The sequence below is a fragment of the Danio aesculapii genome, chromosome 8 (assembly GCF_903798145.1).
Source record: "Danio aesculapii chromosome 8, fDanAes4.1, whole genome shotgun sequence".
Taxonomy (NCBI): Eukaryota; Metazoa; Chordata; class Actinopteri; order Cypriniformes; family Danionidae; genus Danio; species Danio aesculapii.
Window position 1 is genome coordinate 51,822,058 of NC_079442.1, and position 27,885 is coordinate 51,849,942.

Consider the following 27,885-nt stretch of genomic DNA (forward strand, 5'->3'; position numbering starts at 1 on the left):
AACACAAAGTGTGCACAGTAAGCAGTGCTAGTATGAATAATATGCGGAGTGTAACAGTGTATATACATACGCAGGCCACTTTGAGCAGGTTCCAGAGCTCCTTCTGTCGCTTCTCCTGTAAATGCAGCAGTTGTTGCTCGCTCCTTGCCATGGCGCTCACCAACCCTTCAACACGCGGCAGCAGAGCCAGCACACGCTGACGGCACACCATCGTCTTACTGCACACAGTTACATTCAGTCATTTAGCAGACGCCACTTACAACTGAGGAGGCGTTCAGCGATTCAACATGAAGAGGTATTTACACAGAGGAACTGTAAGGAGAGGGGGGTGGAACGGTGGTTAGCACAATGGCCTGACAGCAAGAAGGTTGCTGGTTCGAGTCCTGGCTGGGTCAGTTGGCATTTCTGTGTGAAGTTTATTCTTGGCCCCTTTATTTATAAGGGATATTCATTATTTTATTTACCTTTATTGTGATAGGACAGTGCAGATTTTACAGACAGGAAAGTGTGGGGAGCAGAGATAATGGAAGGACCTCGCGCCGGGAATCAAACTCTGGTCACCGTGAGCACCATGGTGCTATGTGCTGACACACTAACCACTAGGCTATACGCTTATTTCACGCGGCCGCCATTTTAAAGAACCAAAGCGAGGCTGTGGTGGGAAGAAACCCGGAAGTATAGGACCAGCACTGTAAACATTGCAGTAACATGCTGTGGACTACAAACCTCCAGCTGTTGCAGAGATTTCAAAATGTAGAAATGGTGTAAACATCACTTTAATATCATTCAGCAAGTTTAATTTAAACAATTAAAAGCAATTTAGCATTAAACAACATCACAATCTCTTTAAGAGTAATACGCTCAAGTGTCCTCCTAGGCTTCAGTTCATGGCACCAGTTAAACACCGTGGGGATGCTTTCCTTCTTCAGCCTATGTAACCCGGTGAGTGATAAAACACTGCAGTCCTCTGTAGCACACCCTCGTGTTGTCTGTAATAGTGTTGTTCTGGTACTGAAGTTTTAAAACCGTCCATTTCCCGCTAACATTGAAGCGCCGCTGAGCGCGGATGACTCGACTGATCTTCACAGCTGCTTCGCGCTCCAGTCTCCGTGTATCTGTGTTTGCACTCAGTTTACCGCTCTTCACCCAGTGCAAACACAGATACACGGAGACTGGAGCGCGAAGCAGCCGTGAAGATCAGTCGAGTCATCAAGCAGATCGCTCGGCTCGTCTGTATTTGTACTCTGTAAACAGCAGAGGGTGAACTGATGACCTTCTCAGCCAATCACAAGCATTTCTGTTGAGCATGTGAACACAATGGCCAATCAGCGCTGTTTTAAGAAAGCCATCAACAGTGCTTTAAATGTTAGCGGGAAATTGATGTGTTTTCTTTTATTCAGTATCGTGACAAGTCTAATATAGTGAAAAAATCAGTTCATTAACTTGAGTTTGATAAATGGCATCTAAAACGTGTGTTTGGGAAAGAAAACGTTAGCCAACTAGTGCCATTTCCCTTAACTTAGCTGAAAATGAGCTCTGATATCCCTTTTTATTTTCACCATTCATTCAGAACGGACCTTCGGGTCACTGAAGGCTCTGAAATGATAAATTTGTGTCACTTTCTCTTCACTGATAAGATATACAGCCAGCTGCACAACGTTCCTATGTAACTCCCAACAATACTTCCGGGTTTCTTCCCACCGCAGCCTCGATTTCGCTTTTAAAATGGCGGCCGCATGAAATAAGTCTATTGGCGCCAACGGGATATCCTTTTAAAGCTGGAAGCAATAAGAACTTATATTGAAATATATATTATTGTTTAATATGGGAAACAGTTATCGAGATTACATTTTTGCCATATCTCCCAGCCCTAATTTGAATCTGATTTCATTCACTGAATAACTATGAACATCATTCATTCATTTTCTTTTAGCTTAGTCCCTTTATTTATCAGGGGTCGCCACAGCAGAATGAACTGCCAACTATTCCAGCATATGTTTTCCACAGCGGATGCCCTTCCAGCTGCAACACAGTACTGGGAAACACTCATACACTACAGCCAATTCCCTATTAATCTAATTCCCCTACAGCGCATGTGTTTGGACTGTGTGGAAAACGGGAGCACCCAGAGGTAACCCACGCCAATACAGGGAGAACATACAAACTCCACACAGAAATGCCAACTGACCAAGCCAGGACTTGAACCTTCTTGCTGTGAGGCCACAGTACTAACCACTGAGCTACTATGGAACATCATTTGCCCCATATTTTGTTTTCAGAAATGTTTTATGAAAGATAAAAGTTACTTGCATATAATATGTTGAAGTTTAATCTGAAGCTATCACATCTTTGGCTCTTGTTTCAAGCCCTATTTTTTTTATTAACCTTGATATTCCAGATTATTTGAAGTAATTGTATCTCAGCCAAATAATATCCTGTACTAACAGGGAAAGTTCTGGTTTTTCCACTGAAAAAAAAGTTGATTTATTCAGCTCTCAGATGATGTATGAATCTCAGTTTCAGACAGTTGGCACTTGTTTTGTGGAGCCATTTCTTACCAAATTGTTAATAAAATCTGTATTAAATGGCATGACCGAGTCATTTTTTATTTCTATATTGTGTTATACAGTACAGCTTTTTAAAACAGCTTCGCTCTGATAAAAAAATAACAACAGGAAAACACTGTCATGCGTTAATCCCACAAGTAAACATTGCTTTATAAAGGTGAAGTTAAAACATGAGAATAAAGAATTATATTTAAAGAATGAAGAAATATAATAATTATTTACTTTATCAAGGATATTAAAACAAAGTTTTATCGTATAATATTATCAGTAATGGATAAAACTGCTTTCATTTCTGATGCTTTGCGTTTTATTTAGCAGAATTAAATATAAACAAACGTCATTATGTTTATTGTGAAATGGTTAAATATGACTAACTTACTGAAAGCCAGCAAAGCTCTCCAAGTTCATCTCTCTTTTAAAAATTCTCGTTATATGTTTAATATGAGTCTACACAATGTCTTGTATCTTGTTTACAATTATGGCAAGTATTAAAATATTAGCCAGCGTTGCTAAGTGACACTTAAACTCGCCCGGTTGGCCATTTTGTTCACGCTACGAAGTTACCAAGGCTAAGTTTGGTTTAAAAAGCACCTCGTAAATAAAAGCCGTTGATTTGGAGAAGCCGACAGTGACTGAGTGTCGCTATATTTACATGTTATTTACTATTTTATCAACGATATGTATTGAAGTACTAGAGATTATGATGTGATTGGTCAGCGCGTTCTCACGTTCATTCGACGTCTTCTGAACGCGTCGCGCGCGTCATGATCTAAAAGCACGGCGCGGGAGCGTGTGACATTAGCGAGGACCTAATGTTTATGTTTATATCAATTAATTTAACGACGTGGGACCAAACTACAGCTCTGACATCATTAATGTTACCTAGATGTCCTTGTACAGCGTTACCTGTGTTCTCCCGTCGGAAGCAGGCAAGTATTTTCCCAAACAAACTCAGAATGCATTCAATAAACAGGCCTGTGGCCAGCCTGGTGAAAGGGGTGGTTCTTCTTTTCTCAAAAAGTGGACATTTTTTGCAGTTATTCGCCTAATTTTTCTTGAATTATGAGGTTTAAATGCAGCATTTTAGTGATATTTGAAGCACTATGTTTAGCTGGATTAGCTTGTCAGGTGATCATGGTCATCAACCACACTTTTTGAGGTACCAAAAACATTTGCTCAATATATAGAATGAACTTATTTTAAATACAAATGTATTACACCATATATTATTAGAAAAAACGAGTTAAAGTTTTAAACCTGTAACCTAATGTCATTTATTGGGCAAATAACAAACTGGCCAGCACATTCAACATTTAGAATTTGTCCATTTGAATAATAAAAAATTAAAACTTAATAACATTAATAATGTAAAGCTTGAATATTTTACTTGTCTCTTCTGCAAAAAAGTACATTTTGAAAGTTCATGGATAGCAAAAATAGCCTATTAGCATTAAAATTTACGTTTACACAATTGTTTGCATTCAATGGAAGCCTTCTTTGATGGGCTATTTCACAATTCATGATGGCAAAGCAGTCGAAATAAGACAAATAAGCTCATGTAAGGCACAAATTCTCGACCTTTAATCAGTGGGGGTGGGTCTTTCGAACCACCGAACCCCCCCAGGCTACGGGTCTGATAAACATTGAAGCTAAAGTTAGCATGTAAGAACTTAATCTAATAACAAATGAACTATTTAATCCTTTAATCAGTGCTATAATTGATGTTTTATGTTGTTAGTTTAGCAAAATTATAACATTTTATTCAGTAGAATCTGAGATTTGATATTAGAATGTGTTTTAGTTATATTTTTCAATTTCACAATAAACATAATACGAGTTTATATTTAATCCTTCAAAATAAACCGCAAAGAAACTGTATTACTGTCCGTTACTGATAATATTATACAATAAAATACTATTTATTTTAATTATGTTTGTATTTTTCACCTGTATAAAGCAATGTTTACCTAATGGAAGAATACATGATAGTCTTTTCCAATGGTTTCCTTTTTATTAGTGTGAAGTTATATGGCGTATAACACAATATGGAAATAAAAACGACTCAGTCATGCCTCTTAATTCATTAAATAAACAAATGAGTATGAAATGTGTCCCCAAAACCAGTCGTAAGTGTCAATTGTCTGAAATTGAGATTCATACATCATCTGAAAGCTGATTAAATTAACTTTCCACTGAAAAGGTAAACTTTCCCAGTAAGTAATTACTTGAAATAATCCTGAATATCAGGGTTTAAAAAAACTCAAAATACTGAAATAAACTACGGCTTAGAACAAGCGCCAAAGATGTGATCGCTTCAGATTAAATGCAAACACATTAAATGCAGGTAAAGTGACTTTTATCTTTCATATAACATTTATGAAAACAAAATATGGGTAAAATAATGTCCCATAATCGTTCAAGGAATGAAATCAGATTCAATCACATGCTTATTCTGACTGGTAATTATTAAAATATATGTTAAAGTATAACTGGTCATAACATGGGAAAACCTAGTAGTTTGAAGGACATTAGCAAAGAATAGTAAACTATTACACAGAGGGACTACTTTGTAGGTATATATAGGCAATATTTAGACACAGTAATAGAATGGTAAATAATGTGATATGATATCTTAAAATGTTTATATAAACATGTTTCATATTATTTCAAGTGTCACTGCAGTAGGCCTGTCACAATAATCAATATATGGACTAATTGAACAACACATGGACATGACCTCAATCATTTTTGCTGACGCAATATACATCGCCCAAACATAAAAACTGATTCTAGCTACATTTTAGCTGATCCCAGTTGTAAGAGCAACAAATAATAACTTGACTTCTAGTTGATCATTAGGGAAATGTGGCAGAATGTGGATTTTTTTAGATGAATCATATGTTGAACTGCATCCCAATCATCACAAATACTGCAGAAGACCTACTGAAACAGACATGGAGCCAAGATTCTCATAGAAATCAGTCAAGTTTGGTGAAGGAAAAATCATGGTTTGGGGTTACATTCAATATGGGGGCGTGTGAGAGATCTGCAGAGTGGATGATCAACATCAACAGCCTGAGGTATCAAGACATTTGTGCTAACTATATTACAAACCACAGGAGAGGGCAAATTCTCCAGCAGGATAGCGCTCCTTCTCATACTTCAGCCTCCACATCAAAGCTCCTGAAAGCAAAGTAGGGCAAGGTGCTCCAGGATTGGCCAGCCCAGTCACCAGACATGAACATTAGTGAGGATTTCTGGGGTAAGATGGAGGAGGAGGTGTTGAAGATAAATTCAAGGAATCTTGATGAACTCTGGGAGTCCTGCAAGAAGGCTTTCTTTGCCATTCCAGATGACTTTATTAATCAGTGATTTGAGTCATTGCAGAGATGTATGGATGCAGTCCTCCAAGCTCATGATGGAGTCAGACACAATATTCATTCTGTTTCCACTGCAGCATGACCACATATTCTATACTGGACATTATTGAAGGTTTAGTGATGAGACTTTTGTCTAAGCAAAGTCAGACCTTACTGTCCTAATGAAATCATTAATAATCAAGGCATGATCATATTTTATTGTGGTCAAATAAGCGTAATCTAGAGGACTTGGCCTTTCATATAAGCCACTTCTGATACCAAATGATCAACTAGAAGTCAAGTTATTATTTGTTCTTTCTAAAACTTGGATAGGCAACAAGACTTTTGTCAGGTGGTGTATATTGAGTGGCAAATAATGACAATAATATCGTTTATCGCAATATATTTTGGTGTAATATATCGTACAACATAAAACAGATATCTTGACAGGCCTACATTGCAACTTCACAAAGTGAACATCCATGTTTTACTGTAGCATAAAACAAATCAGACACTTGAAAAATAAGTATAGGCACTATTTTCTCCACTTTATCAAGCTAAAATCAAAAAAAACAATCAGAAAAAACAGAAACACTTGAAACAGAGTTGAGTTATTGTTTTCTGAATGTCTTGATTGATCACGCATATTTCAGCATCCAAACTAAAATCAGTACAGATTTCAGGATGTCCGTCTGCTTGTTTTCAGAGTTGTGGCGATGTTCACATGTAAAAACGTTGCCTGTAGGGGTGTAACGGATCGGGTTTGATCCGTGATTCGTACAGATCACAACTAGGCTTGTGCCGGTATTCGGTAATGCGATAAATCACGGTAATCAATATGCACGATATTGTTATCGCGGGCACTTCAAAATACCGTGAAAAATAATAGATCCGAATTTATATTCTTAGAACGCGCCTTAGCTTATTTTCCATCAACCGCTTGAAGAAACACTGCGTATATGCTGCGCAGAACTGATGCGCACTCTGATGTAAACAATCCCCACATGTAGAAGCACTGTGTGCACACAGCGTGCGCCGCTGCTGCCACCGCTCTCTAATCCTCACACGAAGAAGAAGCATGGCGGAAGGAGGAACGCTGCCGACAATTTATCCCCCTTCAAAAAAAAAGTCAGAGGTTTGGAAATATTTTGGGTTCTAAAAAAATGCAGAGGGATTGCTGATCGAAGACGGTTTCCCTTTGCACATTCACTTTGATATAATTGCTCAAGTTTACTTTTATATTGTGTATTGTTTTATTTATATTTATTTGTAGTTAAATGTTTGAAGTACTTTTAGTTAATTAAAAAGTTATTAAAGTTACTAAGTTGACGAAACTGAAGTTTTTTGTGTTTTTTTACCTGTTTCTCTAGTAAAATTACAATATCGTGATAATACCGTATACCGTGATAAAAGCTCAATCAATTAATCGCAGCATGAAAATGTGATACCGCCACATGCCTAATCACAACCCACGGTTTGGAACACACGTGCCCTGCGGATTAATACATTGTTTTACAGGTAGATTAATCCTAAATTTGTAACGGTTGCAGAGAGATCGCCTCTCGCGTCATTCAAATCACATGTATGAAAGCTTTTAAGGTTTCCTTTAAAATATAATGATGGCAGAAGAAGATGTGGTGGGTTATTCGGGATGTGGTGGGTATCTTAGGTTATTAAAGGTGTTTTCTGTCATGGCTTGTTTAGCCTGCATTAATGCATTCAGAGCAAGCTGCATGACCCACGCAACATAAATTATAAATGATGGTAATTTGCATGTGCTTATTAATCATAGGAGATTCAGTGTTTTGAGTTAGTTATGAAGTTACACTCAAGTCATATAACACAGTACTAGGACAGGGGTCACCAAACTTGTTCCTGGAGGGCCGGTGTCCTGCAGATTTTAGCTCCAACCCTAATCAAACACACCTGAATGAGCTAATCAAGGTCTTACTAGGTATACTTGAAACACCCAGCCAGGTGTGTTGAGGCAAGTTGGAGCTAAACCCTGCAGGGACACCGGCCCTCCAGGACTAAGATTGGTGACCCCTGTACTAGAAGAGCAGTGTATAGTTTAGATAAAACCACAGATGTTTATGGTAAAGATTATAATCACTGTCATGCATTTAACAACGCTCAGAAATGAAAGTTGTAGGCTGCAATTACATTATTTAACCAAAAGGTGGCGACAGCCAGCCATCAAAAATATGCCACTGAATAATTCTCCAAAAATGATCATCTAGCAATGAAGCATGAAGTTTTATGAGTGAATAACTGAATCATTTACTGAAGATGAGACTAAAAATAAATAAACATTATAATACATTTAGCGTTAACAGTAGTAACAGTGAATTTTTCACAGAACTGAATATTTTACTATTTATTTTTATTGAGCTGATTATTTCTTCATTTTATTTTTAATAAAATTACAGGTTGTAAGTTCTGTTTGCTAAAACCAAAAGTGTCTTGCAGTGCTGTTTTTGTAATAAATGAAAAACAAATCACATTAGTCTCCTCCCCTTTTTGGCTGCTCCGATAAATGGTCCGATCTGTGACCAAAAAACCATAACGTGATCCGAACCGTGAGATTTGTGACACACCACTAGTTGCCTGATGTGCTAAAAATCTTCGTGAGTGTGTGCTCATGGCAGCAATACAAACATACTTTTTAATTTAACAGGAACCATTGCGTTATTTACAGTTTGAACTTCAACATACACTGAAAAAAATAATTCAAAGATGATTCCTTGGATTTACTCATTTTTTTACGTTAAGTGGTTGTAAACAATTTATTTGGGCTGAATTTAAACAAACAAATTAAGTTGAACATTGCTCAATTTAATTTGTTTAAATTCAACACAAATAAATTGTTTGCAACAGTTTTGCATGCAACACTTTTTTCAGTGCACTGTGATGCATCCCAGCTTTTCAGTGAGCTAGCGTCTTCTGTAAATCAGTGATTATTAAACAGGACAGTTTGTTTGTAGAATGTTGTGTTTGGATTAAATGCACTGAAACCAACCTCAGGTGTGTGTAAAAGTCCCGTAACTTCCTCTCGTAGAACTGCACGGCCTGAACCACCAGCTTGATGACCTCCTGACAGTCGCCCATACTGCGCTGCTCTGGAGACAGCGACACACACTTTCGGATCACAGACACACACACTGGCTCATGAGGATGCTGAAAACCTGCGGCTTACCTCTGGGTTTCTCTCTGAGTTTACGGAAGAGCTCCATGGCCTTCACTTCACTGCAAAACACAACACAGGTGAGCAGAGATGTATAGTAACGAACTTCACTACTGTACTTAAGTACTAAAAGGCTGTATCTGTACTCTACTGGAGTCTTGTTTTTCTTCGATAGATTTTAATACTAAAATAGTTTAATACTTCGATAGATTTCTTATGTGCTGCATCGTTACTCGTTACTAGGGTTGTCAAAATAATTGATGTCGGTTCAGTAATAGATCATAACCGGTTATTACGTACTGACGTCATTTATCTCCTATGCGCGATGTTGCAGTAGAATACTATGGCGAAGGAGGCGAGGGTGAGTAAATAACGCTCTTACTACTTAAAAGGTAGATAATTGTGCACAATTCAACTGCTTGTGAGTTTGCTGGACAGTCTACCATTGACAATTAAGGTGGCACACCACACGAGCCGCTATTTCACTACTATTTCACTAGAAATGCTGTAAAACTCCATCTCTGCCTCTCTCTCACTTTGGACATTTGACCCGCTGGCCTGTTTGTGAGGTAACTTTTCCTCTCCTCTTGGCTGTTAAAGTGATACTTGTGGATCCAGATACGAGCGTGCCTGAGGTGCGAGTTTTCTCCACTGTCTATTATGGATTACCTTTGATAACCACGTATCATGCGCATACAGACTGTAACCGCGGCTGTTCCTCCCGCCATCGGTGAACATCGCTTTCATTTCTAAAGCTGATCGCAGCCCTTTCTGTTGAGCAGGTGAAGACAATAACCAATCATAGGGGTGTAAGACCGCACCTGTCAGTGCTCAAAAAGCAAGCGGTAGAATATTTACATGAGTTTATTTGCTATAAATGCTCATGCTGTTCTGTATTGGAGTTTTGTTTGATATATTCAGAAAGAGTGTTTTCTTTGAGCAGGTCAAATTAAGGGTACAGTTCATATATCTTATTGCTGTGTTAAAGAACAAAATTGTATTACAAATAATATAGAAATATATTTATAGATTTTAATAAAAAAAATTGTTGTGTTGTGAAGAAAAAATCTAATTATGTATTGAAAGCATCACCTATGCACCGAGATATCGAATTGAACCGAAGTGGTGGCATGATAACCGTAACCAAACCATGAGACCAGTGTAGGTTCAAACCCCTACTCGTTACAATTATAGACCTTTTTCTTGGCTGCTGCATAGAGGGTGCTGTAGTGACCAGTGTCTTCAGGTAGAATGTTTAGAACTTCCATTTACAGCGTTTACAACCGGTGATTTGCGATCTGAAATTGGGTTTCAATAGCGTTGAGTGGATTACGGAGTGTTTTTGTGACACAACTTTGAAAGGTGTGTGTTAAAGCCGTTATAATCTGTCAGATTTGTGTTTCAAGCGTGAGAGAAAAACGTTATCCTGGTTCATATAAATCGTAAGCCATGTTTCTTTTTATTTTTATTACTACATATTTTGGCACGCAAGAAGCCTGTGCACGAGCAGAGGAAATCTGCGTGCAAGCAAAGAGATTCGCATGCTGTAGGCGAGCTCGACTCGTGATACTGCACTCACGACATTTGTCAATGAAATAACGTCACATGTAGTTAGTAGATCTGTTTAAAAAAGGCCTGCCGCCACAGCTGGAAAAAATCCTAGAGGAAACACTGTATGTTGTGTTTTTATGTATGTGTATTTATATATATAGTACACACACATATTCCATATAAAACACTTATTTTAAATGTGATCATTGATTTGAAAGCACTAATTAACACCTATATTTATAAATGCATTATTCTCCCTGATTCATTTCACCTAGTATAGTAGTCAGCTCATATCAAACATTATGTCATCAGGAGTATGACTGCATGAGTGTAGTATGTGTGTTGATTACAGCGTCTCTAAAGCCTCTCCACTCCTCCACGGCTGCCTCTGCAGATCCACAATATCAGTCTGAAGGGTCATCATCTCCTCCTCCAGCTTAATCACGTCTTCTGTCTGACGCACACACAGTTACAACACTTAAACACACTGCTATACCGCTGCACACACACGATCTTTAGGACAGCGGAGAAATGGTAAATCCTTACCTGGCCACAGTCGAGGGCTGTCTGCTCCATTTCTCTCCACACACTCAGCAGCTTTTCAGAAGCTGGAAAACAGGGCAGTAAACATACTGAGCATGTTAACAGGCTGAAAGTAATGCAGTGTTGAGTATGTGAAGTCGGGTATGTGTGGAATGGTAAATGGTAAATCATTTAATATACAGTTGAATATACAGATGGGACTAAGATATCAGGAATGTATGCATTTTGTGTTGGCCAATCTTTGTATAACCCTTTTTGGTTGGGCTTCTGTTTGTTTCTAATGTGTCTCCTGTTTTCGTTACTGCAGACTAGTTTAGTAAAAAGATAGACGGAAGAAATGCCCGCATGTGTTTAGCGTTTTCTTTATCGCAAACACAACAGTAATCTGGTAGTGATTGCACTGCTTTGGCTTTTTAGGGGTTAATTATTGAAATCTCCCGATTGCAATACTGGGAAATCTCTGTAGACTGATGGCATTTCATGCGGTTCAGCCTTATAGTCTTAAAACGTCAGTTAATATCATTTAATATACAGTTAAAGTCAGAATTATTAGCCCCCCTAAATTATTACCCGTTTATTTTTTTTTCCCAATTTCTGTCAAAAGATATAAATTTCTTCAACACATTTCTAAACACAATAGTTTTATTAACTCATTTCTAATAACTGATTTATTTTATCTTTGTCATGATGACAGTAAATAATATTAGACTAGATTTTCTTCAAGACACTTCTATACAGCTTAAAGTGACATTTAAAGGCCTAACTTGGTTAATTAGGTTAATTAGGCAGGGTAGGGTAATTAGGCAACTTATTGTATAATGATGGTTTGTTCTGTAGACTATCGAAATAATATATAACTTAAAGGGGCTAATAATTTTGACCTTAAAATGGTGTTTAAAAAATTAAAAACTGCTTTTATTCTAGCCGAAATAAAACAAATAAGATTTTCTCCAGAAGAAAAAATATTATCAGACATACTGTGAAAATTTCCTTGCTCTGTTAAACATCATTTGGGTAATATAGAAAAAAATAAAATAAATAAATTCAAAAAGGGGCGAATAATTCTGACTTCAACTGTATATGGAGAATTTTAAGTGTGTATATAAAGTACGGATGCTGTTAGTGATATGAAATCTGAAAAAAAAAATATTTTTTTATTAAAGATGTATATTAAATTAATTTAATTTTGAAAACCATATCTAGTGTTTTTACATAATTAAATATATAATATAATTGCTCATTGAACACATTTTATAAGTGGTCAAAAACTTGTAAATAACTCAAAATGTACCTTGTATCTCATTGCATTAAAACAAAGATCATGGATTTTAGGATTTAATTTAATTATGATATAATAACAGTTCTCATTACCCAATAATATTGTAGCAATCTCAAACAGGATTTCATTGCTTTTGTTTGTGCATTCAAACATATTAAAATCCGGTCCTCTACTGGAATATCATTTTTGTATATTATATTATATTATATTGTATTGTATTGTATATTAAATTACTTTTTAGTCCATTTTTATGATATCTTTAAATTTAGTTATACATTTTCACATAAAATTTGAGAGAATTTTTGATAAAATTGTCCATAATATATATTTATTTACTGGCAATGAAATTGTATGTGCATTATTGCATCAAAACAAATATAATTGCTGTTTTTATTACTGTTTAATACTACTATTATTTTTATCATTGTTTAATTTAGAGTTTTATCAATAAAGATATGAAGAGTTCAGATGCAAAAACCTCTGGAGTGCCATCTGAAATCTTCTAATATTAGCATTTTCATCAGGCTGTATTGATTCAGTAATTTCCCTTTTATAGCAAAGAATAGGTTATTCCCTTCGCTTTTAATATGAAATAACTGATCATAAACATGAGAGGCTGAGAAGAAATGCTCATTGCAGAAGAAAACTCCTGATGGCACTTCATATATACTCTTCATATATAATCCTAATGTAGTTTAACTAAAATATTGAATTATATCATTAAAATAATTCTTAAATGATATTAAAGTAGAATTTGGGCACAAGCATGGAAACATTTTTGAAATGCTTTAATTTTTAATGGCTGAAAACATGTATGTGAACCAATAATGTTGCCTTTTTAAATGCATCTCGGCAAATTTAATTTGCGTTTATTTATTTTGCTCAATACTATATTTTTTGTTTGCAAAACTTTCTTTTATTTTACAAGTATATATGGTCCTAGATTAACTCCATAAATTGATGGACTGAATTCGCATCCGTTGTGTAAAACATATGCTAAAATAGTTGGCGGTTCATTCCACTGTGGCGCTCCCTGATGGATAAGGGACGAAGCCAGTGGAAAATGAATGAATGAAAACAGCTTACAGACTGCACTGCAGCACACGCAGTACACTTAAATTATGTTTGCTCTTTGTTCAAACTACTTACTTCAAATGAGTTGAAACAACACAATTCGTAAGGTTTCCGGGAACAGTTTAATTGTTTTATTTATCAATCCGCTTCCATTTGTAAAAACTAACATGTTAACTTAATTCCTTCATGTTGCCCCAACACAAATCGATTGTGTGGGACTCAGCGTTTTCCACAGTGTGGGAAGTGCACTAGTATTGAACACTGAATATGTGTCCTACCTATTCCTGTGGCTCTCTGCTCCTGGTATTTGCTGATGTCGACGTGTAGACTAGCGCCGAAGAAATCCAGCGTGGCTTTTAACCTCTGGTGCATGGACACCATCTCGTTCTTCTGCTTTGACAGTGTGCCGTTATGCCTGAGGAGACTCATGCTGGAACACAGATCATTTACACAGGGCTTGCTTGAATTTTGATCGACTTTTTCAAGGTTTATAAAAGTTTAGAGTTCAGATAGAGTGTATGAAAACGTAACTCTTAACAAACACTTTGAAAACCACTTTGATTGACATTCTCTCTTTGCACGTGTCATCAGAGGGGGAAAGCCCCACCCACTAGGAATCATCTCTTCCTTATTAGCATAAGGAGGCAGCCCTGAGTGAGAAGCAGCCGTCCATTAGCCATTAGAGTGGTGGAGCTTCTAAAGATAATGTCAGCATAGACTAAGAGGATTATAAATGTGTTTTAGCACAAATGAACAGCGACAGGAGTTTCCATAGACTGACATTTTGTCACACACTGAAGCACACATTTTCACACAGATGCTGTTTTTGAATCTGCCACTATGCTGACACATTTGTAGCTCCGCCCTCTTTTAAAAAGAGCACAATCTCATTTAAATTTAAAGCGACAGTCACCAAAACTGCACAATTAGGATCAAAGCAAGCGGCAACCTCCCGCTCTCCCTCGGGAAGCCAATACGGAAGTAACTGAAACTGCAATTCATCAAAATTCCGCTAGTCCTGCTCCATAATAGAGCAAATTGCAATTGATCCCACTGTTAGAATGGCCAACTTTACAGCAGAAAAAAAGGTGTTTACAGCCTGGTACAAAGAACGATTTTGGTTCATATAGCTATTATTACCCTCCATGACAACTGTGAGGGGAGTGATTTTTTTATAACTCATCCATTTCCTTTATATTAGGTTATATTAAGTCTGCATAATTAAGGGCGTGGCCACTTGAGTGACAGCTAGGTCTCGCTGGTCGCCGTCACTTCACCTCAGCTGAATCCGGCAGATTAGCCACTGATCTCGGCATATTCATTGTATTTTTGTGTTGTTTTATGTGGCTTTACACAGTCAGCTGCCTTTTGGACTTATTTCTTACAATTATCAGATGATATGGGATGCTGTGTGCACTTAATTGTGCTCACAAACCATTCACGTGGCCTCCGTTTCCCATGTGAGTAAAGTTATATACTTGTATACCATCTCTATAAATGTATTTGTTTTATTTAAGATCATTTATCATTTATGCTTTTCTTTAGACCCGTAAAGAATTGATTAGCTGTAGGCTCTAGAACAGTCATCTGAAGTGTTATCATACAGTGTTATGCTGGAGTTCATCAATAGTCTTGCATTTACTAACACACACTATATCTGAAGTGTTTGGAAGTAATTCACGTTTTCCTCCTGTTGAAAAACATCATAAGAACAATGTTTAGTGGCTCAGTGTATTACTACAGTGTTTTTAAAAGTCTAAACACTTTATTGATATAGTGTACAGCCAAGCACATGTGGTCAGAACACAAACGAGTCGCAGGTAATAAAATATCAAGCGTTTCTCCCAAAGTAAAGTCTGTCTGACAGGTCTAAGCAATGTGCCAGCAGGTGTCTGTAGCTCCGCTCACTCTCCGCCTCTTTGCCCTTGTTTGGTATCCCGCCGTGGGTGCGATGACGCGCGAACAAAATGGCAACGGTTGGCCGCGCCTACTTGTAGCTTCTTTTGCGCTCTTCAGAAACCTATGGGTGACGTCACGGATGCTACGTCCTTATATTGTACAGTCTATGGATCAAAGCCTAATGCTGCATTCACACCAGACCCGGATAAAGCGTCAAGCGCGAGTGATTTATATGTTAAGTCAATGCAAAGTGAAAATAAGTGTCCTATCAAAAATAAAGTGGCAACAAAAATATAGATAATAAATCATTCAAAATAATTACTTAAACAAACAGACATACAAAGAACATGAAACATAGATAAACCATAGAGAAAGCATAGATCAAGAATTAATTAAATAAACGGTAACGGCACCAGCATGGCTCCTCAGCAGCGGCTGCACAAGACGCGCACAGAAGTCTCGGACCTTCATCAGGACAATTTACATAGAGATTCTCAACAAGTACGGGTCATACTCTCAAGAGAGCAAAGATCTGGAGGATCAGTCAGACACGCGCTGGAAATCAAAGAGCCACCCCGACACACACTCGACTTCCGCTTTTAAAGACGCCAGTCTAAATGAGCCGCAGGTGCAAGGCGGAGTTAACCTCAAGAAACATCAATTAATAAATCAATACAACGCAAAATAATAATAATAAAGAAGAAGTAAAGAATAAACCGTAACAACACGAATAGACATCCTGCGTCACGTTTCTTGGGAATGAGGCGGCATGAAAGACGCGATTTGCGCGAATGAAGCACTTCATTCACAAATTGCAAATTGCACAAACCGCTCGAGTTGGAAAATCTGAACTTCAGCTAAAATTCGCGCCACGTTAACCAATCAGGAGCGTTCTCTTGTATGGGCGTGATCGTGACGTAGTGCCTGTTGTTGGTGTTCCCTTGCCGACATCAGACAACAGCTCATCAAACTGGGCTTGGCTAATTCTGAAACACAGCTAAAAGCTTCCATCATCCAGGTGTAGTTTCTGGAGGAGTTTATGAACGAACAGAGCTGCTGCACCCCTGAATGGATCTAGTGGACTTAGACACGGCGCCAAACAAATTGACGCCTTTTTTTCAGCCTTCCTTAAAGCACATAAAGCACAGCTACTCTCTCAATAAAATCTATGTTAGCCATTTAGCAACAAAGCTAGAGTCACTAGGCAGACAGAAGTCCTGCCTATGACGCGAAACCACGTCTATTGTGAAGCGAATTTGACATGCAAATGAAGCGAGTAAACTCATAATGTTTATGCATCTATTTACATGCGAATAACGCGACTTCTGGTGTGAACACAGCATATAAGGTCAGTTTCAAAGAGTTATAAAACCTTATCTGTGAAGTATTTTGAGCAAAAACTTCACATACACACATCAGATACTTAATCTTGTGAAAAGGGGCATAATAGGTTCCCTTTAAATTAAATCAAATCAATTTCTTTGTGCATGTGCCTGTAGCTTGATCCACCTGTTTTTTTTTAATCTGCACCCTTATTATTAAACAGTTGGAGAAGACAAAATGCATGGAGAATATCACTTTATAAGTGAACAATGCATGAAATGAAAATGTATTATACTATAGACCTTTTTCTTGGAACGCAAAATTACCCATTATGCTTTGCGTGTATGCGTAAGGAGAATGCTAAGAACTTCCGGTTGGCAGCTGATGGGTGTAAACAGTCACATTTGGACAGCTTTGAAACGATAGTTTTAATCTATTTTACTTGCATTTATCTTCTTTAAACTGATACTGTTGTGGATCAGCACCACATCCTGGACTGATCATTTAAATAACGTGATCTAATGAGATGGAAAACAACTGCTGTGAGGCGTTTTGCCCTCGTTGTCAGACGGCATCTTCTGCTGTTTAAATGAAGCGTGGTCATCGCTAAAGTCACCTGTACTGTCCCACTAACACACTGATTTAATAAGTGTGACAAAGTGAAAATAAATTGACATTTTGAAATGACAGAAAAACACAATCCGTGGTAAAATACAACTCACTAAATGAAACATAAACGGCTCACGATTACAATGAACATGCAAATCAGCCAGCAGAGTATCAGTAATGGAGTTTTATTGGTCATTTTTGTAAATTGCATGACTTGCATACCTGTTAAGTTTCATGCCAGTAATCTGGTTTGCTCTGTAATGCAGTGAAGTATTGCGTGTGTGTGTGTGTGTGTGTGTGTGTATTGAAGAGCCGCTGAGCTAACGGCTGACAAGCCAGGGAAACAAACACACACATATACTGTATTTCTGAGACGTGAACTAGCAGAACGTTTTTCTCTCGCGCTTGAACCACTTCTGACAGATTAAAATGGCTTTAACACACACCTTTCAAAGTTGTGTGTCACAAAAACACTCCGTAATCCACTCAACGCTATTGAAACCCATTTTCGGAGCGCAAATTACCCGTTGTAAACGCTGTAAACGGAAGTTCTAAGCATTCTACCGGAAGACGCTGGTCGCTATGCCGTCCTCAATGCAGCAGCCAAGAAAAAGGTCTATAGAGTACCATGACAAACAGCATGTGACTGAAGTACGTATATGAAATTTAATTCCCCTTTATTTGTATAGCGCTTTTACAATGTAGATTGTGTCAAAGCAGCTTCCCATAGAAGATCATAGTAAATTGAAACAGTGTAGTTCAGTTTTCAGAGTTTAAGTTCAGCTCAGTTCAGTATGGTTTAATAATCACTACTGATAGTCCAAACACTGAAGAGCAAATCCAGTATATGCATGTGAATATGTAATAAACCACACTTAAAATGCACATGGAAAGTGCTTAAACTTGACTTTGGAAACGGTGTAAGAACCCCGTTTAAATTAGCATCTTTCCTACTCACATGGCTACTTTCTGGCCTTGCTGCAGCCTCTGCCAGTCTTCTTTCAGCGCTCGTATGGTGTGCCACGCTTGACCCCACGTGCGTCTCTGAGAGCTGTAGGGCAGAGCGCGTTTGGGATCATTTTCTGCAGCACAAGAACACAGCAGTTTAGTGACCTTTAAAAATAAACGCTGGGTTGTATTAACCCACCGTTAATTATGTTTACAGTTAAAAAAAATATATATATACTTTTAATTAGGGCTGGGAGATATGACAAACATTGCATATCCCCATATAAGTCTTCTCATAACCTGATTATGATATCATGACATATATATATTTCGGTCAACTCAATCAATTCATTGTGTATGCATATATAGGCGCACATGTAAAGGACTATTTCTTTTGTCTAAAGTGGGCCTATTATGCAAAACATTTCTAAGGGGTTTAAATACAGTTGTGTGGCAGCAGTGTGTGAATATATCCAGCTGTTAGTAATAAAAATGTATTAATTTTATTGTTTATAATCACACATGATAAAAACAGTCAGCAGAAACACTTTGATTGACATTCTCCCTTTGTACGTGTCATCAGAGGGGGGAAGCCCCGCCCACTAGTGACCGTCTCTCCCTCATTAGCATAGAACATTAGTCTTGTTTTGGAATCTGCCACTACGCTGACACACAGGCATTAGTAGCTCCGCCCTCTTTTGAATAGAGCACAGTCTCATTTGAATTTAAAGCGACAGTCACCACAATGACACAATTAGATCAAAGCCAAAAAGGATCAGTTTCAGAGAGTTGTAAATTATTTTCGTGGTATTTTGAGCTGAAACTTCACACACACACTAGGGACATCAGACTTATTTTACATCTTGTAAAAAGGGGCATAATAAGTCACCTTTAAGGGCTAATATTTTATTAAGAATGTATTAAACAGCCCATATTATGGGTTTTTGAGAATGATGTAGTGTGTAACACAACTCTAAGTGAAGTGAAATATCCAGCTAAGGCTTAAATCTGAAAGTGCAAGGAGTTTAAAACTATTAATTCTTTATAAAAGAGTCGACTCCTAGTACTTTAAATGAATCGTCTTGATAACGAGTCTTTAGCCGTTTCGGCGTGACGTGGATACGAAACTTAAGCCCCGCCCAGTTGTTACGCACACAAACCCGGGAACATTGAAACCTGCCGCCCCACCCACAAACACAGTAGCAAAGAGAAAGAGGCTAGACACACACTGTAGCAGACGCCGGTTGAATCAAGTCACGCTGTGCTCAGCTGGATATTACTGGAAGTGTGAGGGGAAAGTTAGTGTTGTTTTCTCTACCCAATGATGAAACTGTGAAGAGTCAGTGGTTGAGGTTTATTTTTGCAAAAATACCTCAGCATTTCAGCCCAGCCTTGTGCTGTTTGAGTTTTTCTGGAATCTACACGCTTACAATGGGGCATTCGTCAGCTGTTTGTTAAAGGAAGGATCAGAAAAGACTATTGATGTGTGGGACAGTCAGTACATGGATCAGTGGATCATGGATCAGTTTCTTCCTCCATTTCACAAGTGTAAGTAAGTGCATTACCATGTCTGCCTCCTTGTTTTCTCTAGCTTGCAAATTATGTATTTAGTTGTGTTTTGTTTCATACAGTGTTTATGCGGTTTTATATGCTATATGTGTCACGATCACCAGCGATCATAACTCCCAGATCGCTGGATCTCACACACAAACACACATGGACTACAATTCCGCCATTAATGGACTACATATTCAGTCATGCCACACACATACTCACACCTGCTCCAAGTCTCTACTGATTACACTGGCACCACCTGAGGATCGTCAAGGACTGATTACAAACACCATTTAAGCCGCACACACACTCATTCACATTGCTGAGTCTTGTTTTCTGTAAAGTGACATTACAACGCGTTTCTCCTAGTCTAGTTTTTCTGTGTTTTGACCTTAGCCTAGTTTATCTTATTGTCCTGTCTGCCGCCTGCCTTTTGACCTCTCGCCTGATACATTTGACTACGATTCTGGACTGCTTTGCTCCTGTGTTGACCTTTGCTTGCCTGACTTTGATTAAACCTGCAAGTGGATCCAAAATTCAGTTGTCTGTGTCACTCCCCGTGTTACAATATGCTTATGCAAATAATTAAAATAACATAATAATATAATTGCAAATGGGTTTCCTTTAATGCAGTATATTATACGTTTATGTAAATAATAATAATATAAATGAGGTTGTGTTGGTGTGTGATTGAATGAGCTTTAGAAACAAATATGGCTCTCCTTCTCTGAGTTCTACACACCATGCAACGAAACCGTCTTCCAGAGGGGAACAGCTCAAATGCTGAATGGAGAATATGTGAGTGGTCCTTAATAATCTTACTTGCTAACCTTAGAGTCTGTTGATCACATATGCCTGAAAGAGATCTAACAGGCAATCCAGTAATCCTAGAACACACTGTAACAACACTTTGTAGCCGATTTCTATTCTGTAAATTAATAGAAAGGAACCAACAAGAAATGGAAAATGTGGCAATACATTGTCACATGTACAATACAATACAATACAATGTCTTTGCAGACAAGAGCTGAGTTTCCTGAGGACATATTGCCGCCGCTGGCACCTGTTAAGAATCTCCTCAGTGTTAGAATTGAATTTTAGCTGGCAGTCAAAGATGGTTCCCAAGTATTTATACTCCTCAACTAGCTCCACAGGTTTTCCATGAATGTAGGTGGTAACTGCAGTAGCCAGATCCCTCTGCTTACTAGAAAAGGTCACTAGCATCTCTTTGGTTTTACTTGTATTCAAGATAAGCTGTGAGTAATCACACCATTCCACCCTAACTACATCAGAACAGCAGAGTCACTTGCTGTCTTCAAGAAACGACTAAAAACTCAACTGTTTAGTCTCCACTTTCCTTCCTAATCTTAACTGCCTCTCTGGCTATACCACTAACTGTACTCTCTCTCTCTCAAAAAAAACTTACTTACTAATGCTTTGCTTCTTAGACTTTACACACCTGAAACTTACCTACAGCCCTTGTTCACTGCTGCTCTAGTTGTGTAAATTGCTTCCTTGTCCTCATTTGTAAGTCGCTTTGGATAAAAGCGTCTGCTAAATGACTAAATGTAAATGTAAACTCCTGTAAAACTGGTCCATGACTTTGAGAAGAATCCGATAACAGGGACACAAGAACTGTGTCATCAGCATATTTGACCAGATGACTGTCAAGGAAAGTAGATCGGCATTCGTCAGTATACAGCATAAAAAGCAGGGGTGACAGCACACAGCCCTGGGGGGAGCCAGTAGAGGTGTAACAAAGACCAGATAAAACATTATTGATAAAAACTCTCTGTGTCCTATGGGTCAAAAAGTCCAATTACCACATAGTTAGCGTGTTGTCCAGATGAAAACGAGAGGAGAGTTTAGTGGCCAAAATATGAGGCTGCAAGGTATTAAATGCTGAAGAAAATCTGCAACAAGTCTGACTGAAGTGCCCGAGTGCTCCAAGTGTTTGTGAATACTGTCTGTAGTAACATCTTTTGCATCATAAACACCTTTTGAGCCAATCATTCGAGTCAGTTATTTAATAATCCATTCATAAAAATGAATGAATAAATGAATCAGCCTTTTAAATGAATCAATTTAATGAATGACTGAATGACCAAATGAATCAGATGTCTGAATGATTTCATCTGGATGAATAACTCCTTTATTAAAACTTTGTGCAATGTACTGTACAGTTTTGTATCTTGTTCATTTTTTTAAATTATATAAATCGATTTAAGGTATCAAATATTACTTTAAATTGAAAAAAAAAAATATCTTGAGTGAATTGACCAGTGCAAAGAATATGAAAAGCTTCGAGTCACATTTTGCAACTTTCATCTAGTCACCATCATTAGCAAAAATCCCTGAAGAGTATTGCACAACACTAAAGAACAGGAACTTACGAACGAATCGGATGTTGTCAGGGAGGACGCGCTGCGTAAACTGAGGCTTGTAGCTGCAGCACGTACGATCAAACAGGAAAACCAGTGGCTCATCTGCTCGCCGATTGTCCATCAACTAAAAGAATAAAACACAAACAAAGTCAGACTAGACTGGGTGAACATAATCTGCCTGAATGGACCCGTTTCACAAGACAGATATGACGCGTTTAATGGTCATCTGCATCAGTTCACATGAACCGGAAGCTACGACCATTTTTTGGTGACGCAGTTCCTAGAGAAATTGAATATTAAATGAGAAAACAGTGGGCGTGGCTTCTTTTTTCTACTGCGAGATGATTGGCTATAGTATAGGAGGCGTTTTATTCAGAAAGATGTGGGAAAGGGTTTAAGGCGAGTTATTACATCCTAACAGACTCCTCCTCCTCCTCACCATTTCTGTTTGTTGTCATAGCGACAGCAACAGGGGCGTGGTTAAATATGTTAGCCACACCCACTACCTCAGCCAGACGTAATCTGAGAATTGAAAACAAACTGCATTTATAGATTTCAATTAAAGATTAGAAGGGCAAACTATTTCTTTTCTTAATGACATGCACAGATGAATAGTTCACCACAAAACTAGCAAAGTGAGTTCTGCTGCTGAGAAACCTAATGTGAAAAGGGTCCATTTAAAACAAATTAGCATAAGCTTGAAACGTACACTATAATCGATGGCACACTGCATGACGCTGTTTTGCGGCTCAAGTGCAAGTCCCGCCTCCAGCAGCAGCTCCTGATTGGCTGGAGGAATGCCAGTGTCTTCTGCGATTCGCTCCTGCAGGGAAGCCACGTCGTCCTCCGGCTGCACTGAGTAGTTGAATATTTCAGCAGAGGTCATGTTGAGCACATGGACGAGCTGAGGAGAGAAACAACATTACATGTGACCTATAGCATGAGTGATACAATATATGAGCAGTATGATTCAGTATAGTAAAGTGCAGTATGACTCTGTATGAGTAACCCTGATAATGCTTGCGTTTCTACCACTGTTGGGGAGGTTACTTTGGAAATGTATTGGCTCATTTCCACTGACTGGTACGGGTCACCTTTATCAGGCTTGCGTTTCCACTAACAAGGGTACCCTTTTGGTGAGCGTGGTGTATGACAGAAAGTTTCAGTCGACGTCATTCTCGCTCGAGGAAATGTCTACAATAAAGCTGTATGGGTCGCTCACATATCATATGAGAAGCACTTCTCACACAACAGATGCTTTACACACATAAATACTTGTGTAAAAATGTTTATTACTAACTTTTCAATGAACATGAGTTGATTATAACTGCAGATCAATGACAGTGCGAAACAGCCCACTGTAACGTCTGTAATTATATTAAATAGCTAAATAAATGAACATATATAAACACAAACAGCCCCTTACGGTCTCTGGTATGTTCCCGACTACAGAAGAACTACATATAGCAGACATTTCGTCCGTATTTAGGTTCAAAACAACACAAAATATAGCCTACAGTCAGTGAAAACCTCTTATCTGTGTCTGTAATCTTCAGCAGCACATGTAGCCTCTGTTAGACAGTAATTCCCTCATTCCCGGTTCATATTAGTCCAAAATGTGAAGATAATAAGTTAGTTAATCATGGCATTTTGTTCATGTTTGCTGAAATAATGTGCTCTTTTTTCCGGCTTCTCCTTTGTTTCTTCACGCTTCACTCTCGCGTTTGTCAGTGTCTGACAGGATCGGGTTTCAAAAGCACATCAATAATCAAGCGCAGGTTATTATCATCAGCTCAAGAAGTTTGTTATTTCAGATATAATGTTAGACGCGCAAGACTAGCAAGAAAGGGAAAACACTCGCGTCTCAGACTATCTCGTAAAAAAAACTACGAGGCACAGGGTAAATCTGCTCTTCTTCTTGGATTTGTAGCTGTTCATCAAGACGACGACAAGGTTTGTTTGAGCCCAGGTCGACCATGGCTCATTATTATATGTATATATCATTCCGCTGTAATGTCTTGGCTCGTCGGCTGTGTAATTCAAACATGGCGGGTTTTTTGTTTTCAATAGCGTTCAGCTGCGCGTGTGGCTCCGCCTATTGGTACCCTTTCTCGTGTTTGGTACCCTTTCGAAAGGGTGCCGAAAAAGTGGTACGATACGGTTTGGTTCGGTACGCCTTTTTGACAGTGGAAACGGCTATAAAAGCGTACCAAACCGAACCGTACCGTACCACTCAGTGGAAACGGGCCATAATAGATTACAGATTATAAATGACCCTATTTAAAATGTAATAAGTAGTGTACCTTTTCAATTACTTTATAAAAGTAGAGTTACTTTTTGATTACTTGTAAGTTTCTAATGTTTCTAATTTTCAACTAAATAATTTTCAAGCATTTATACCAACCTGTTGTGAGCTTACAGTAGCTCTGTTTACTGCCAGAAATTCAACGACCTTATTATAAAAAAGTGAATACTGTTGTTACAAAATCAAAGTTTTAGTTGGTTGTGCAGGGGGATTTTTGTGGCATTTGCAATAAAAAATACATCTAAGCTGTTTTAACAATTTTCATTTTTAAATCGAAGCAACTTAAATCTGAGTCAATCACATCTCACATCTCAGTGATCAATAAAACTGTCAATGAGAACATATATGTTCAATTATTTACTGCAAATAATATACTGTACTAAACAGAAACAAATTACAGTATATAACTGCAAAAACTAAAATAAAACCAGGTGTTTAAAATACTATAGTAATTTATATTAAAGAGAAATATTTAGGAATGAACATTATATTCTATATATATATTTACAGCTCTTCATTAATGAATTACTTTACATAATGCTGTATCATTAGTAAATATCATGAACTAATAGTAATTACCATAGTATACTTTAGGCTTTACTACATTAAACTAAAAATATAGACCTCCTCTCCCTCAGTCATCTTTTCATCATGCAAATTTCTCTTGTTAGCCAAATTGGTTGGCGACTTCACAGACCAGAGCGAGAGGTGGCAGTAATACACCAAAAAGTTTGTTGTCGACCACCGAAAAACAGGAAGAAGAAGAAATCGTCATTCTTGATATCATCTGGATTTACTTTCATCGGCCTGACACCGGCCTCACAACTCTGTGAATGTTGGTGCCGTCACTTATCGATCCGCGATCGGCAAATGTCCTTTTGAGGACGCTACTGCGCTGCTTCACTAATAAAATAGCTTCACTACTGAAAAGCTAGTTGATTTAGAAAGTAGCGACACTACCACCACGCTACAGAGAAATGTAGTCAGGCTAGTAGCGCTACTGCCCAACACTGTTAATGTGATAAAATGGCTTTGTCCAGAGGAGTGTGTTGCCCTGAATTTCACAAATCGATAACTTCGTGAATCATATTATATATCATGCGAAATGAAAGGGTCTGTTTATAAACCATTTGCTTTTCTAAAATAAAGAAAGGCTAGGTTATGTACCTGCACATGCTTTCTCAGGTTCCACATTGAAGCCTTCGATGTTGAACGTATTTTAACAACAGGCAAACAAGTTTTGCACTGAGCTGTTATATTTGTGCTCTTCTCAGATTTCAGGGTAAAATTATTTTTACATTTCCAGCAATATAATGCATTTGTATCACTCGCCATGGTGGCAGCTCTCAGACTGGTTGTAGTAGCCGAATGCTTTCAGCGGTAGAGAGGATTAGCGTAACTGATAAAAGCGTAACTTTATTCCCAATATAGCGATCAACGATTGGCTCCTGTACTAGAAGGCGGCTTTATTAGCCACACTGATCGTTCATATTTCTCCATTCAAAACGATACGAGTGACACACGTCTTGCGTATTCTATATAGTCTTTGGCTAGGTAGCCTTATGAATGGGTCTGAAAGTGTGGTATGGGATAGTTTAGGATGCACTAAAATAAAAATTCTGGAGCAAAATTTATAATTCTGTATGCACTTGGCTGAAAATTTAAACCAAAAATTGTTTGCTATGATTATTTATTATTTTATTAATATCATTTTGTATGACTTATTCTGATTTAAAAAAACAGGCCAATAGACTGATTTCACACGACCGCCATTTTAAACAGCGAAATCAAGGCTGTGGTGGGAAGAAACCCGGAAACATCGCTTGGAGTCACACAGGAATGTTGCGTACCTGGCTGTATATCTTATCAGAGAAGAGAAAGTGACACAAATTTATACTTTCACCGTCTTTTGAGTGACCTTAAGGTCTGGCCTGAATGAATGGTGAAAATAAAAAGGATATCGGACCTCATTTTCAGCTAAGTTAAAGGAAATGGCACTAGTTAGCTAACGTTATCTTTCCCAAACACACGTTTTAGATGCCATTTATCAAACTCGAGTTAATGAACTGATTCTTTCACTGTATTAGACTTGTCACAATACAAAATTTTGGTACTGAAATTAAAAAAACGTCCATTTCCAGCTAACATTTAAGGCACTGTTGATGGCTTTCTTAAACAGCGCTGATTTGCCAATGTGTTTGCCACACGCTCAACAGAAATGACTGCGATTTGGCCGTGAAGGTCATCAGTTCACTGCACTTCACTGATGTTTACAGAGTACAAACACAGATAAGCGATCCGTTTGATCAATCGACTGATCTTCGCAGATTTAAAACTCTCCAGTGTTTGTGTATCTGTGTTCGCAATCTGTGAACTGATGACTGTTGAATACTATGACAAATCAGCTGTTTAAGATTGAACTAGTGTTAGTGGGAAATGGAGGTTTTTAAAACCTCAGTGGCAACATCTGGAGGTTTGTAGTTTACAGCATGTTGTTGCAATTTTTACAGTGCTGATCCTATACTTCCGGGTTTCTTCCCACCCCAGCCTTGCTTTCATTCTTTAAAATGGCGGCTGCGTGAAATGAGCGTATAAATAACCTAATTTTGTTGACGAGAGCAATCATTTTACCGGTGTTGCCTTGATAACACGGTAGCACTACTGCAAGCAGCAGTAACAAGTATACTACATGGAAATGCCCTGTGTGCGTGTTATTTGAGTAGATAAGTTCATAAGTAGAACAGCATAGTAAACGTTAAACTATACGATGTGTGAACATAAGCAGAATATCCACAGAGCGGGATATAGAGCTATTTTCTTTGACCATCTGCATGTGCTCCACTACTCTTGCTCATTGATTGATGCAGCAAAAAGATCAGCCTTTGCATGGTGCATTGAAACAAATGGGTTTTATAGCACAGTGCTTTCCGCATCTGGTGTGAAAGCTACTTTACTCCATGCAGTGACTATGGTGCAGCGTAACCTTTTTATTTTTCAGCTCTTTTTTTTCCCGCCCATATTTCTAAAATGCTATTTCAGTCGTTAATTTTTGCCGGCAAAAATTTTGGCGGGGGCCTAGTACAGCTATTTCACAACTGACAGTGGTAATGAAAATGCTTGCATACTGCACAATACTAAACGGCATTGCTCAGTGTAAACGAGCCAATATTTCCATGCGACTTGCTGATCACACTATTGAACTTCAGCCTACCTTTAGATTGAGAATGTGGCTTAATTCATCAAAGCAGAAGCAGGTGGCTTTTGGAGCATCTTTGGCACCCTCTGGACTGGTTTCTTTACTCTCCT

The 27,885-nt window shown here is 38.1% G+C and overlaps 1 protein-coding gene across 2 annotated transcripts in view; it reads right to left on the reverse strand.

Annotated features, from left to right (window-relative positions):
• ikbkb (inhibitor of nuclear factor kappa B kinase subunit beta) overlaps positions 1-27,885 on the reverse strand; it is a 90,401-nt gene that overhangs the window by 12,808 nt on the left and 49,708 nt on the right. For both annotated transcript variants that reach the window (XM_056464166.1, XM_056464167.1), the window contains 10 exons: positions 27,791-27,885; positions 22,984-23,178; positions 22,284-22,398; positions 18,347-18,470; positions 13,836-13,987; positions 11,208-11,269; positions 11,012-11,115; positions 9,123-9,172; positions 8,946-9,045; positions 71-218 (listed from right to left, as the gene is read on the reverse strand). The exon at positions 27,791-27,885 is cut by the window's right edge and continues 122 nt beyond it. In XM_056464166.1, coding sequence (XP_056320141.1) covers positions 71-218; positions 8,946-9,045; positions 9,123-9,172; positions 11,012-11,115; positions 11,208-11,269; positions 13,836-13,987; positions 18,347-18,470; positions 22,284-22,398; positions 22,984-23,178; positions 27,791-27,885 — 1,145 coding nt within the window. The remainder of the gene's footprint in view (positions 1-70; positions 219-8,945; positions 9,046-9,122; positions 9,173-11,011; positions 11,116-11,207; positions 11,270-13,835; positions 13,988-18,346; positions 18,471-22,283; positions 22,399-22,983; positions 23,179-27,790) is intronic.